Source organism: Pan paniscus, chromosome 12 (assembly GCF_029289425.2).
Source record: "Pan paniscus chromosome 12, NHGRI_mPanPan1-v2.0_pri, whole genome shotgun sequence".
Lineage (NCBI taxonomy): Eukaryota > Metazoa > Chordata > Mammalia > Primates > Hominidae > Pan > Pan paniscus.
Window position 1 is genome coordinate 57,755,642 of NC_073261.2, and position 14,456 is coordinate 57,770,097.

The 14,456-nt window shown below is 44.9% G+C and overlaps 1 protein-coding gene across 7 annotated transcripts in view; it reads right to left on the reverse strand.

The window, feature by feature from the left end:
- Window positions 1-655: 655 nt before the first annotated feature.
- Window positions 656-14,456, reverse strand: part of PROKR1 (prokineticin receptor 1) — a 79,815-nt gene continuing 66,014 nt past the window's right edge. For 6 of the 7 annotated variants that reach the window (XM_063594901.1, XM_055107884.2, XM_055107881.2 and 3 more), the window contains 2 exons: window positions 12,707-13,351; window positions 656-4,415 (listed from right to left, as the gene is read on the reverse strand). In XM_063594901.1, the coding sequence (XP_063450971.1) occupies window positions 3,719-4,415; window positions 12,707-13,191 (1,182 nt within the window). In that variant the 5' untranslated portion in view covers window positions 13,192-13,351 and the 3' untranslated portion in view covers window positions 656-3,718. The remainder of the gene's footprint in view (window positions 4,416-12,706; window positions 13,352-14,456) is intronic. The other variant, XM_063594902.1, reaches the window with a different exon arrangement.

Below are 14,456 nucleotides of genomic sequence, written 5' to 3' on the forward strand. Positions count from 1 at the left end.
TCTTGAAAAGGATCCTGCCCTTTGTAAGACTCTGATGCTCCCTGCATCCAGGAACACTGGGTAGAAGAGCCCTGGACTCAGCTTCAGGAGCCTTGGGGTCTAACCCTGGCTCTCATAGTGACCAGCTGTGTGACCATGAACAAATATCTTGCCCATTCTGGACTTCAGTTTCATCAGCTGTGAAATGAGTGGTTTGAATTTGATATTCTCACTTCGACTGTAGGAAAGAGAATTGGACTCATTGTTTGTGGATATATTCCAAAATATATCATATATTTTTCAAGAATAGGACTCATATTTATAATTTTCTGATCATCTTGCAAATTCTTTGGCATTCTTTTTCATAAGGAGCCTGGAACTTGTTTCATGCTTCAGGGATTGCTGGAGTGATCACCACATTGCCTTGTTTAGTGTCATTCCAATTATTTTTTAAATCGTACTCAGTAGACAAAATCTCCAAAAGCTTTACTGTAAATCTGCCCTTATACTTTAGTTATGGAAACAGTTTGATTTTACAAAATCACATCGTTATCCTTCCACATAAGACAACGTACTTATCTGTTTGCATACTGAAAGTATTTAGAGAACAGAATAGATACACATAGCACAAGTGTCATTTTGTGAGGCTTACCACAAGTTTTTGGAGAAGCCATCAGCTGGGCAGCTAGTTAGATGAATCTGAACATGGCACGGTATATCATAGGTTTGTCTCTTGCTCACTTTGCGTGTGTGGATATTAAGCCTGTTCAGGTTTAGCCTTAGCTTATGTAATAGACATAAACAGGTCCTCAAATTTCAAGTCTTGGCACTCAGATGCTAAAAAGTATTAATGGCTTTACCAGAGCAGACTTCTAGGAAGCGGATCTATAAATCAGTTAAATCTCTTTAGGATGGAGAGGGGACGTTTGTAGCATGAGTTAGCACTGATCTCACAAATCATACGATCATGGAAACTACTTAGTGTTCGCTCAAAGAACCGTGTCACTACAACTAGGAAAAGGATAGGAAAGGAGGTGGAATTCACAGGACATGACGCTCCATGATTTTCTGTATATCCAAGTATTTTCATTTCACTTGATAACAACACAACACCCTCATTCACTACAAAATTACAAGCAGACACTAATATTTGGAAGTAATACAGATAGTTGAGTGAAAAATTGATACATTTTAGGCTGAAAAGCAGAGTGGGGTTTGGTTGCCGCATATAAAAAGCTCCTGTTTAATACAATCAACTCTTGTTTAGCATTCTTAATGAAAGTGGTGAACATAATGACAATAAATTGTATCATTTTTAACTTTTTAATATAAAAGCTAACCTTCCAGATTTTAGAATGCAATATATGATCTTATATAAAAAATAAAAATGGCCCTCCAATGCATTTTTGATTTAGGCTAATATTTTAATTAATTTTACTCTCCAAGAGCATTCTGATTAAATTGTAGGGTAAGTCTACTGGGTGATAAATGGGAAGAAATAAATAGGTTTTTGTAATGTGTCTTTCAGGGAAATAAAGTAACTATACAAAATAAACTTTGCTGCTCAAAATAAGGAGTTGACTATATTTGGAGGGGAACATGTCACACAGGTGCCACTTAAATAACCTTGTAAGTGCGCTGCTCTAGAGTTAAATAAGAAAAAGACAAGTCCACGCTGTAGCCTACACACTCGTGAGAATAAAAACAGACTGAGAAACAACTATTCCATTGCCCAGATTCATGCTGGCTGGGAACAGTCATGGGAAGATGATCAGCACTTCCAGTATCACAAAGATACTCCGATTCTGGAGTATCCAAACCCCTAAACTCATCTTCTAACCGGAGACTCAGCCACCCTTTCCTTTATGCGTCTACCAGCAAATCTCATGACCTTGTTTGCACAACCATGTTATTAGGCACATAATGCATAGAGCACTGTTATGAAGCACAAAGGAATAATTTACACAAAGAAAAATAAAAGTGGAGACGGCCAGGTTTCTGGATACACAAGCCAAAGTAAGAGGTTTTTCTTGTCCAGGCGCACTACACGTAGTTCCTAGTCCATCCTTTTGATAACTTGTGTGGTTGAAGGCATCTCCCACATATTGTCTCATTGGCTTCTCATAGCCACTAAGTCAGAAGGTATCACAGGTATCACAGAAGGTATCACAGAAGGACAAAGGTGTTACCTTTGTCCCCTCGGAGAGGCTTTGCCCAGGGCTACACAGTTGACAGAGTCAAGTCTGGCTCTCAGATCTTCCAACTCCAAAATACCAAACTCCAAAACTCAAAACATCAAACAAAGGAGGCAGGTTAGAAAGTGGGATGAGTCTTCAACAACCTATGGGGTCACTGAAGCTCATTGTTTGGTCTGACACTACCTATCTGTGTGTCCCCTTCTTTCCTGGGTGCCCAGACTTCTGGAAGATGCATCTGACCTGCATCCCCTGCCACTGGATCACATGACTTCATTCACGCTGAGGACTAGAAATGTGTGGCTTATCCCTCCTAAGAGGACCCCTATTTTAGAAGCAAAGCAAGTCTTAATCCAAAGGAACAAAGACTAGGATGGGATTCAGGCGCCAGTAATAAGGATATCTTGCCCTCAAATCATATCGATGAGGATACCTTACCATGCTGTCTGGTTAGGAGGGAACTCTTCATCACTCACATTTGAGAGCTGGTGAAAACAGAAAAATGAATGAAGGCCACATCCAGGAGGTATTGTGTCCACTTTCAAAGATTCTACACTTCACAAGCATGGAGGCGTGAGAGGGAAGGGAAGGACTTAAGGGGAAGCCTAATTGGTCCAAATGAAATAACAGGTGGGAACGGTATCATCTGTATACCTGGAGAGCCTGAGCCCCTGCCACACCTGAGCTGCATTGAGCCCCGCATGCTTCCAGTTTTGCCTTCCTGTTCTGACTCTCCTCCACTTGCATCTCCCTTCTCACTGAAGGCAAAAAGTCCATGGAGCCAGGGGACATGCTTACCCTGAATCCAGGCTTCCCCCTCTGGACTTACTCCAGGTACCCAGAACCCCATAATTCCCTGTCCAAATGGCATCCAGGGTCTATGTGTCTTCTTCGCCAAGCCAGTCCTTCTGATGAAGAGCCTTACCACCTATGTGCAGAGCCCTGGGCCTGAGGGTGGCCATAGAGCAGTGTGGGAGGAAGAGTTTGCACAGAACTTGGCCATGAATACTGGGATGTCCATGCACATGCATGCAAGGCCCCTCGCCATGAAAGATGAGAGGATAAGGGCTACAGAAGGAGCCTAGAGTCCCTTTCGTATTCTTGCTCCAGCCTTGCAAATGTTAGGCATGAAGTCCAGTGCAAGAATATTCCCAGAGATACTCTCACACTACGAACACATGTACTGCAATCCTAGATACCTACTCCAGTTCTTTTGTGGAAACTCCCTTATTTCTCTCTACACCACCACATTTTCCTTGGTTTAATTCCAATTTCATTTTGCCAACTAAATGTCATCAACATACATAGGTTTTACCAGTACCTACTGGCGTGTAAATTAGACATTCAGCAAATGCCACTGTTGATAGTGTCTGGTCACATGCATTTTAGAAACTCTGAGCTCCTTGAAAACATTGCTCACAGAGTGGTCCATTTACTTTACCCTCTGCAGCAAACAAAAAGTTCCAGGTTGATGTGCATCCAAGCACACTAGTCAGTGTCCACAGGACCCTGCTTTGTGTTTAAACTTTGCAAAGTCCAGGGAGTTATTTTAGTCTGATGCAGTCCACCTCTTCGGTGGCAGGCATCCCAATTGTCTTGAGGTCCAGGTCTGCACTGGACTTACCGCCATTGTAAGAAGCCTTCCAGTGGAGCAACATGATCTTTTTGAAGTACTTGACGGTGTCGTTCTTGACGGTCACGAAGCACAGAGTGTTGATCATGCTGTTGCTCATGGCGATGCACTCGACGATGTAGAAGGCAGTGAGGTAGTGCTTCTCCTTCACGAACACGGTGGGGAAGAAGTCGCGCACGATGGTGAAGCCGTAGAAGGGCGCCCAGCATAGCACGTAGGCGGTGAGGATGCACATGAGCACCAGGACCGTCTTCCTGCGGCAGCGCAGCCTCTTGCGGATCTGCTCTGTCTGGAATCCAGGGACCGCCTTGAACCAGAGCTCCCGGGAGATCCTGGCATAGCACAGGGTCATGGTGACCACGGGGCCCACGAATTCTATGCCAAAGATAAAGAGGAAGTAGGACTTGTAGTAGAGCTGCTGGTCCACAGGCCAGATCTGGCCGCAGAAGATCTTTTCCTGGCTCTTGACAATGACGAGGACCGTCTCGGTGGTGAAGTAGGCGGAAGGGATGGCGATCAGGATGGACACCGTCCACACCAAGGCAATCAGGCCAGTGGCTGTTTGGCACTTCATCCGTGGTCTCAGCGGGTGGACAATAGCCAGATACCTAGGGCAAGAACACAAGTGGAGGCAGCCACTGTGAGAAAGTGCTGGACAATCTTTTTTTTTTTTTTTTTTTTTGTAACAGGGTTTTGCTCTGTCACCCAGGCTGGAGTGCAGTGAGTGCAGTGGCATGATCATAGCTCACTGCAGCCTCGAACTCCTAGGCCCAAGCAATCCTCCCACCTCAGCCTCCCAAGTAGCTGGGACTAGAGGTGCAATGCACCGCACGCGCTGATTTTTTATTTTTATTTTTTGTAGAGGTAGAGTCTCCGTATGCTGCCCAGGCTAGTCTCAAACTCCTGGGCTCAAGCAAACCTGCTATTTCATTTTGCAGCATTCTAAGGAGCAACAAAATGGTATGTGTGGAGGAAACTCCCAATGGTACGTGGGCTTCTGCAAAAGGCCAACTTGAAGCAAACCCCAGTGTCATCTCTAATTAGCTATGCAACCTCAGCCAAGTTTTGTTGATGCTCTGACCCTTAGTTTCCTTATCTGCACAAGTTTTGTTGGCTGTTAAATATTAAATGTGATAATGTATGCACTATGCCTGGCACAGTTTTAAGCCTAATATGTACTCAAAATGATAACAATTAGTATTAAATATAATAATTCCTCCCATCGGTTTCTAGCCTGGCACTGTTCCCAGCTCCTTCCTGTTCTTGGGCTGTTCATTCTAATTACCTCTCAGTTTAGAGCTAAAAGGGCAAGATAATTCAAGGAGTTGGGAGAATCTGCCCTTTCCAATGGAAACAGTGGGCAAAGGTTTTTCTTCATTCTACATTCTAAAAATTGTTGCTTTGCATGCAAAGGAGGAGGAAAAGCATGTGGCCATGTGTCTCATTTTCAGGTGGAAAAATGGAAGGCAGTGAGAGATGAGTGACTTTCTCAAGGTCACAGACCACAGGACCCTTCCTTGATAGAAAACATTTAACCCTACCTCACAGGATTGATGTGAAAATCAATCGAGAATATACGTGAATGTATTTTTTTTTTCTAACCGCAAAGCACCAGACAGTAAAAAGATACTGCTTTTGTCCTTTCAAAAAAAAAACAAAAACAAAACCCACATTGCTGTTACCACAGTGGTCCAGGAACACAAAGAGAGAGCACTTTCTAGGGGGGATGTGAGTCATTGTGCGGCATGAGAGCTGATAGCCTCTTTCCGAGAGAGAACGCACACAGCTTATGCAGAGAGCTCCGGTTTCCTGGAAGACGTCCTGTGGCTGGCAGAGGGTGGAAGTTGGGGAAGGAGAGAGATGGGGAGTGAAGTGGGAGGGGATTGACTGGTCAACAGTGGAAACAAACACAGTCTCACGTGTCCAGAGCTTATTCCAGGTAGAGCCCAGAGCAAATGTGAAGGGGACCTGAAGGAAAGCCAAACCGGTTCTGTTTCCTTTGAAACCAATCCCTATGAAGTCATCTTCCTTGGAATTTTGATTTGAAGAAAGGTTCATTCTTACTTATTTTTTTTTCCTGACTGTAGTTCTGCTCTTTCTGTCCCTCCCCCATAGCCTGGGCAGTCAAGACTATTGAGCATCCTCTAGAGAGTTCACAGGAGTGAGGCTCCAGCTCTTCTAGCCCCAGATGCTAAATGAAGTAGGATGGGTTGCGCCCACTCTGGACGCCCGGCCGACTGCCATCCCTGGCACTCTAGCCAATCTCCCGAGTGCCAGAGGGAAAAAAGGGAAATGTCTGCAGGGTGTTGGCAATGCCATTGTCAATGCACGAGTGTGGGCCCTTCATTAAGAACGCGGTGCTCCTGATGTAACCAGAGCCTCAAACTCGCCCTGACTCACAATGAAAATGGAGAGTTAAGACATTCTGCTCTCACTGGCTCCATTGCTGTCTGTCTACCCCACCACATTCTGCTGATTACTCTGAGAAAGAAATTTCCTATTTCATATTTATTCACTATAAGAATTTTCACCACATAATTCTATTCCTTTTCCCGATAGTAGCTACCTAAGCCTTTATGATGCTTCAAACACAGAGTGTGTTTTCAATAAACGTGGGAAGGAACAACGACCTAAGACTCAGAAGACCACAAATCTAATCCCAGCTTTGCCAGAAAGTTGCTCTATGAATCTGAGTCATTTTTCTTATCCCTGTAGGTTCACTTCCCTCATCTGTAAAATGGGAATATCACCTAGATGCTATGAGGCGCCAATGAGACACTGCACATAGCAACAGTAAGCTATTAATATACAAGGAATTACTAGCATTTTAAAATGTATTTTTTCCCAGAGCTATTCTGTACACACAGCAATTTTCCTTTACCTGTTATTGGCAAATACTCAATTTGCAAGTCCTCTCCTCCTTTCTATTTTATAGGATAAACTCTACACATCAAAACTAATCTTCAGGGTAATCTGTGACTACCTATGAGATAATAATTTCATTCTGGGTCTCTCTGACATCACCCCAACTCCATCTGCAGAATTAGTGCCATGAGCTGTGCAAGAGGCCTTCCTGATATATTTACAAATAGGCAAATTGCAGAAAACGATTTCAAGAATTTCCATCAGCTTTGTCAATGCTAGGACCAGAACTCCAGAACTCTAGCATTAGTAATGCTGTGTTTGCTTATGTTTGTAAAGAAGTTTACAATTTACAGAGCATTTTCAAATCCACTTTTTCACTAGATAATTCCAACCCTACTAAATAGGTAAGACAGTGACAATGTCCACTCTATAGATGAGAAAACTGAGGCTTGGGGAAGTTAAATAACCTGCCAAAAAGCCATACAACTAGATATCAGCAGAACAATGACTCAGACCCACATCTTGCTGCAAATCCAGTGGCCTCTCTGAATGCTATTTACCCCCTCTTTTTTCATCCAAGAGCAAAATGATGCCCCCTCCTCTTGCCTTCCTGGCATCCCAGCAGCCCTTCTCCTCTTTCCTCTCCATCACAGTTGGTTTCTAACTATTGGTGTTCTAAGAAGGGGTCTGACATCTGGCAGCTGCTTTTCTGTGCTTATATGTATGCCCTTGGCTTGCCCTGTGTGTCTGCCACTACAGTGGCTTAGGTCCAGATTCATGTAGAGCTAACAGTTCCCAGAGAACAAAGAATAAAGGCTGCTAGACAAAGAGATGGTCCAGGCAATAACTGTGATAATAATGGGCTGGAAAAGAAGTATTTGGGCTCTGTCTCCGTTCCCAGGACCAAGCCCCAGATCAAATCGTGGTAACAGTGGTCTCAGCAGCTACTAGGCTAGTCATGGGATGGGCAGAGATAACACAACCTGATCCTCAGGCCAGTGGCCCTGACTAATGAGCTCACCAGGAGGCTTCTGTGCTTCCTAAGGTTGGGTGAGATTACTCAGGCCTTAGCTTCATCAAGACAGAAGGAGAGAGCTTCTTCACAGGTACTTTTCTGGCCAGTTTCCTCAGGATTCTGGGTAAAAGAGAAGTTCTCTGGAGCCCCCACACGCTGTGGGATCTTAGTGTCCCCACATCAAAAGGAAGCCCATACCTGTGGCTGGGGCAGAGGTCTCTCATGATCCTTTTTTGTTTTGTTTTGTTTTTTTAAAAGACAGGATCTTGCTCTGTCACCGAGGCTGGCTGGAGTGCAGTGGCATGATAACAGCTCACTGCAGCTTCTATCTCCTGGGCCCAAGGGTTCCTCCCATCCCAGCCTCCTGAGTAGCTGGGACTACAGGCACATGCCACCATGCCCGGTAAATTTTTTTTTTCTTTTGTAGAGTCAGGATCTACCTATGTTGCCCAGGCTGATCTTGAACTCCTGAGCTCAAGGGATCTTCCCGCCTAGGGCTCCCAAAATGCAAGGATTACAGGCGTGAGCCAGCACACCTGGCCTCATGATCTTTTTTAGTTTCCTCCTGCCCTCAGGTCTGACTCCCTCTGCCTGGCTGTTGAGACCTTCTGGAATAGATCCTATTCTTTCTGATCTCTACTGTCCTTGTGTTTCTTACCCATACCTGACATCCCTCTCTAAAGTACCTCAAATTCACTTCAGGCATTCCCACCTCTAGGCTTTTCCACACACTGTTCTACCCACTCTCTTGGGAAAACTTTCCTCTCCTTTGTTGATCTTCATTTGTTGAAGGACAGTTAGAAATCCACCTCCTCCATGAAGCCTCCTCTGACTACTCCGGCACAAAATGATCTCACCCTTCTCTAAATTTTATTTAAAATTTATCCTTTACTTAGTCTTTAACTGTTTTGTAAGTGTTAGTTCTCCCTGGTCCCACCCTACCCCCAACTCTAGATGGTCAGCCCCCCAAGAGCTGTGATTATGTCTTACTTCTTTTATAACCTTTTACTGTCTGTGAATTCTGAGTACCTAACAGGATTTTGGTGCAACTTCACCCTCATCGAGTGCCTAGCGCTGGGTGAATAGACATGTAAAAAGCTGGCTGGACACAGTGGCTCACACCTGTAATCCCAACACTTTGGGAGGTCAGGACACAATAATTACTTGAGACTAGTCCAAGACTAGCCTGGGCAGCATAGCAAGATCTCATCTCTAAAAAAATTTATTTTTAATATATAAAAAGCCATGGGGACAGTTCTCAGAAAGATTGCCACTATTTTTGGGAAAATAGGACATAAATATGTTTAACCATGAGACTGGGAAGCAGTCTGGGGCTAGATAATAAAAGTTTGGAAGAACAGGTGAAAGAGTTTGAGCCATACTTTGTAGACAATGGAGTTATCAGAGGTCTTTTAAGCAGGAGAGTGGAGACATGTACAAGGCAGAAGATTAATCTGGCTGCAGCCTTGCTTACTTCCCTCGGGCCACATGGAGGCTTCTCTCTGTTCCTCTGTTTGTAGAACCCATCTGGTTTGTTCCTGCCTCTGGGCCTTTTCACTTACAATCCCCCTTGTCTGGGATGCTTGCTCCCTGTCTTCCCAAGGCAGGCTCTTTCCCCCTGTGTCATGCAGAAGCCAGTTCAAAGGCCTCTCCTCGGAGACCCTTCTCTTGACTACTCACCTAGAATAGGTCCCACCCTCAGTCACCCTCGACATTTTACGTGTGTACTTCTTTTGTTCAGAGTATTTCTTGCTTCTGAAATTACCTTCCTTTTGTGTTTGCCTGACTGGATCTCTCTCCATCCTTTGGTTATAAGCTCCAGGAAAGCAAGGAGTGTTTTTTGTCTTATTCACTGTCGTATCTCCAGTGCTTGCAATAGCATCTGTCACATCACAGTTACTCTATAAAAATGCATTGTTTAAATGAATGAATGAATGAATGAAAGTTTAGGATGGATTGTCAGGGGAGTAGCGTTGACAGATGGGCAGATCCAAGAAACACTGAAGGCAGGAAGACCAAGAGGAGACTAGGATACCAGCCCTGAATGAACAAATGGGTACTGCCAAGACCTGGAGGTTGAATGAATGCTGGTAAAGAAGGGAGAGCAGCCGGGACAAAGGAGACTTTCTTCTAGGTTAGATGCCTGGGAGAACAATGGAACCAATAATATAGACAAATACAAGCAGGTAGATGATAAATAGTTCTGTTCTGGCATTTTGTAAAAATCTTGTATTTTTTTTAAATCACATCATAAAAACAATAATTTCAATGAAAGCAAAAAGGTTAGTGTGTCAGAAATGTTCATTAGTTTACCTGCTTTTTTGTTGTAGACATTCCTATAAGGGTTAATTTAAGAATTATCATATCCACTGTTTATTTATTGCTTACTGTTTTGAATATTGTTCTAAGAAATTAAATATATTTATTTCATTCAATCCTCAAAGCAACCCAATACAATAGGCTTTCTTTTTATCCTCATTTTGTAGGCAAGAAAACTGAGGCAGAGAGAGGTCAAATAACTAACATAATACCCAACACACAATACAGCTGGTACTTAAACCCAGGCAGAATAACTGCCAACATGGCTACAGAAATTTCATTAAACAAAAATAAAGACATTTTTACAACTAAGTAGATTTGTTATAAACCAAGATAAAAATTAGTTGCTCCCAACTGATCAAATCCTGAACAACACGTGAGACCAGAGAAAAATTAATGATTCCTAGACCACAATTAGATGGTAACAACACATACAAATAAAAATAATTGCAGCAAAGATCACAAACATCAATAAAAGAATGGGCATTGGAGCAGCCATTCATCCACCAAGACCATTGGGCAGCCCTGTGAAGGCACATGGTGCTTTCCTTGAGGTCTGGGTACAAGCTTCCTATCATAACCCCACTCAACCATAGAAGCTCCCACGGTGCAAAGCATTTTTTCTAATTCATCTTTCTTATTGTATCTAATTTCCTTTGTGTAAACTCACACTGCAAGAGAAATGCTTGCAGTATTTCAGACAAGCTCTGTTTGGTATGAAAGGAGGTTATAAGCTTGAAGAAGTTCAGTAGATGGAGACTGACTGATTGACATAGATATCACTCTTACATGTTCCAAATAACCCAATGCCCCTTAGTGTATCCTGGCTTCCTTTCCCCTTGAAGCTACTTCCTCCTACCATTGTTACTCCGTTCAAGTGGTAAAATGGATCTCATCCGGGGAGTAGGGTCCCACTCCACAGGAGGCACCCTACCCTGCTTTTAGTAGCTGAGCACATGTAGTTTCTTGCTAGTATGAAACTTCAGGAAATGACTCTGTATGCTTTGTCCTGTTCATGGGCTAAGAGAGAAGGTGGCGGCTTCTACTTTCAAAAAAGTTCAGAGACAAAGTCCCTGGAGCTCTTCCTTGGCAGCTTTGAAAGGAACCTACGAAGTAGATACTCTACTTGACTGCTCCCCTCCTGCTCCTTCAGTGGGTTCATGCGGGGTCCTTGTCCAGGTAAATGAAAAGCTGCAGGGCTCTTTGATTCAGTGGAGGGAATTTGGCCAAGAAGAAGTAGCACTCCGCAAGGATCTACGGGGACAGACCAAGGGCTATGTAAGCTGCTAACTTCCTGATGTCCTTCCCTAGAGAAGGGAGGCAGAGTTTCCACCCCTCAGCGGTTTTATAGACAGAGGTTCCTTGGTAACCCCCTTTTTTCAGGTTATCCTTTTCGGTCATCCCACCCCTGGTCGCCCTGCCTACGGTCTCAGAAAACAAGCTCTCTTAGCTGTGCTCCTCCCTAGAACACTGTCCTGACTGTGAGGGCCAGGTCAAACCCCCTCAGATCCTTGAGGCCAGAGAACAGGGAGAGCATGTATGCCTCAGGCTCTCTGGGTTAAAGGAGAGAGACGGGCTGTTCAGATCCAAGTACACAGAGGCCTGATTTGATCCTCAGGATAATTGTCTCTAGACTGTAACCAGGTGCTTTGTAATGACAGTCCAGCTGTGGGCAGAGGAGCTAGCAAAGATTGTCCCCCGAGGAACAAAGACCAGCCTGGCCCATTAGCACAAGTTTACACTAAAGGAAGACACTAAGTTGAAGAAAGATATGCAGAGGCTGCTCTTACTGATTTTATTTGCGATCACCAGAAACAGGTCTTCTGCACTATCTGTGCAAATGGACTAAAAGGTGCAAAGTGATTAATGCAACAACAAAAAGTAAATAAACATATGTTCCCTTTTTTTTCAAAACAAATCCCTCAATCTTTTTATTTTTATTTATTTATTTATTTTTTAGAGACAAGGTCTCCCTCTGTCATCCAGGCGGGAGCACAGTGGCATGAACATAGCTCACTGCAGCCTGGAATTCCTGGGCTCAAGTGATCCTCCTGCCTCAGCCTCTCAACTAGCTAGGACTACAGGCACACACCACCACGCCTAGCTAATTTTTTAATTTTTTCAAAAGGTGAGGTCTGGATATGTTGCCCATGCTGGTCTCGAACTCCTGGCCTCAAATGCTCCTCCTATCTCGGCCTCCCAAATTGCTGGGATTATAGGCTTGAACTGTTTACCACAGCCAGTCATAAATCCTTGAATCTTATTTAAAAACAGATGATGCTAGGAGGTCATATTTTAGTAGAGGAAGTCTTGATGAGATAGAAACCTCCTTCAAGATTTCCAAGTTGACTCAAGAGGTAACTGCCTGACGCTTAAAGTGTCCCTCAATATCTCCTCTTACCTGTCTACTCTAGACCTTGAAAGGTGTAATATCTAGGAAAACATCCATAGCAAGGGAGATCAAAAGCTTCCCATCACCCAACTCTAGAGGGCTCTGCTGTCTTCTGTCTGAACAAAGCTGGAAAAGGAGAACTCTTCTCACTGTCAGTCAATGGGCAAGCTTTTGAGTTCCCCATGCATCCACATCTTGGGGGAATAGAGACACCTCTCATCAATCTGCAACTGCAGTACAGGAGGGGGCAATTCCAATGCCCCTTCCTCCCTGACCGCCTTTGTTGTCCCCACTGCTGCTGCACTCACCTGTCAATGGCGATGGCCAGCAGGGCATTGGTGGAGACATAGAGAGAGACAGTGCGCAGGTAGTTGACAGAGGTGCACAGGACGTGGCCATGCTCCCAGGAGAGCTGGCGCACCACATAGTAGTCCATCTCAAAGGGGCAGCAGACAATGGCCACCAGGAAGTCAGAGATGGCCAGGTTGGCGATGAGCAGGTTGGTGAGGTTGCGCAGTTTCTTGTAGCGGACCAGGGCAGCGATAAAGATGAAGTTTCCAATGCCGCAGACCAGCATGATGCCCACCAGGGCCATCCCAATGACAATCTTGGCAGCAAAGAACGTCCTGGAATTGGTCACATCCTCATCTTCATCCAAAGGCATATCATAGTCGCCGTAGCTGAAGTTGAATGGGAAGGAAGTGGCATGGGCTCCATGAGGGTTGAGCACAGAAAGGAAGCTGGTGGAAGTGTTGGTGGCATTGTCATCCATGAACCCCATGGTGGTCTCCATCTGGCCAGGTGGTGCTGTGAGCAACACTGCTCAGAATTCCCCAGGGCAATGTCTGCAAGGCTGATGTCACCCCTCTCTGCTATCAGCCAGCTCTCCCTTAATGAGTCAGAATGTCTCTGCCAGCCTCTTTGGGGTATGGTATCTGAGCTCCATTCTGAACCTTTGAAAGACATACAAACAGTTGGCTATATGTTGCAGTAAAGCTGGCCAAATTCAAAACCACCCTGTAACCTAAGCAGACCTATTAGCTCCCTGCCCAGAGTGAACATAGGGTGATGGAGTGGAAATAAAGGAACCAATGAGAGAAAATGAATGAAAACCACATACTCAATTAGGGAAGGGTGGATTGCTATAGAGACAATCAAGCACTAGCTCAGTTTATTTCTGTTCCACTGAAGACTCAGAAGTGTTGCACCTTTTCTCAAGGACAAAAGTTGGGAGTGTGGGGAGGCTGAAGAGAAAGAAATTTCTTTAAATGCTATTTAAGAGGGAGGGCTTTCAGACAAGCCTGTCTGCTCTCCTTGCTCTTCTGGCAAAACATGGCTCTAAAATCACAGAGCCATAGAGCAGCCACCTTCCTCACTATTTGCTGGACTTCCTGTTCCCACATTAGAACCTGCTGTGACCCTAGAAGCTGGGAACAGCATTTATGAAGGCCTGTCCCCAGACAGAGGCTGTAGGGTAAAGTCACAGCCTGTGACTAACCAAGTGATGAGAATGGGGACGCTAGAGCAAAATTTTTCCTTGGCTGGTTGAGTGTCCAGGGGTAAATAGCTTAAACACTCAGAGGTTCAACTTCTGCCAGGCAGGAGATCAATAATGTCTGCACAGCCTGGAGCTCCCTGGAGGAGAGTGTTACACCCTAGAACTGCAAGGAGTTACTACTGCGCTCTCAGGCCTCCTCTGTCAGCTGCAAGGAAGGGGAGCGAAATCCTGATACAGGGACTCCACCACACCACATAATGGGGCTGGGGTGAGGGGTCTAGGGGGGTGTCAGCTGCCCTGGTGGGGACAGGGAGGCAGCCAGAGTTCCCCTGTCCCCTGCTCTCTCCCTGCAGTCCCTCCCAAACCCTGAAGACATCAGACCAGGGAGTGGGACGTAGAAGGAGGGCTGAGGTCTGGAGAGCACCCTAAAACAAATGTCAGGAGAACAGAGGGAAGAATGCAAGCCTGAGTTTCCTGGGAAAGGAAGATGAGGAAGATGCCCAGGACCCCACCTCCCCACCTCCAGGAAAGCCTGCTCTCCATATTCCTCCGAGGCAAAA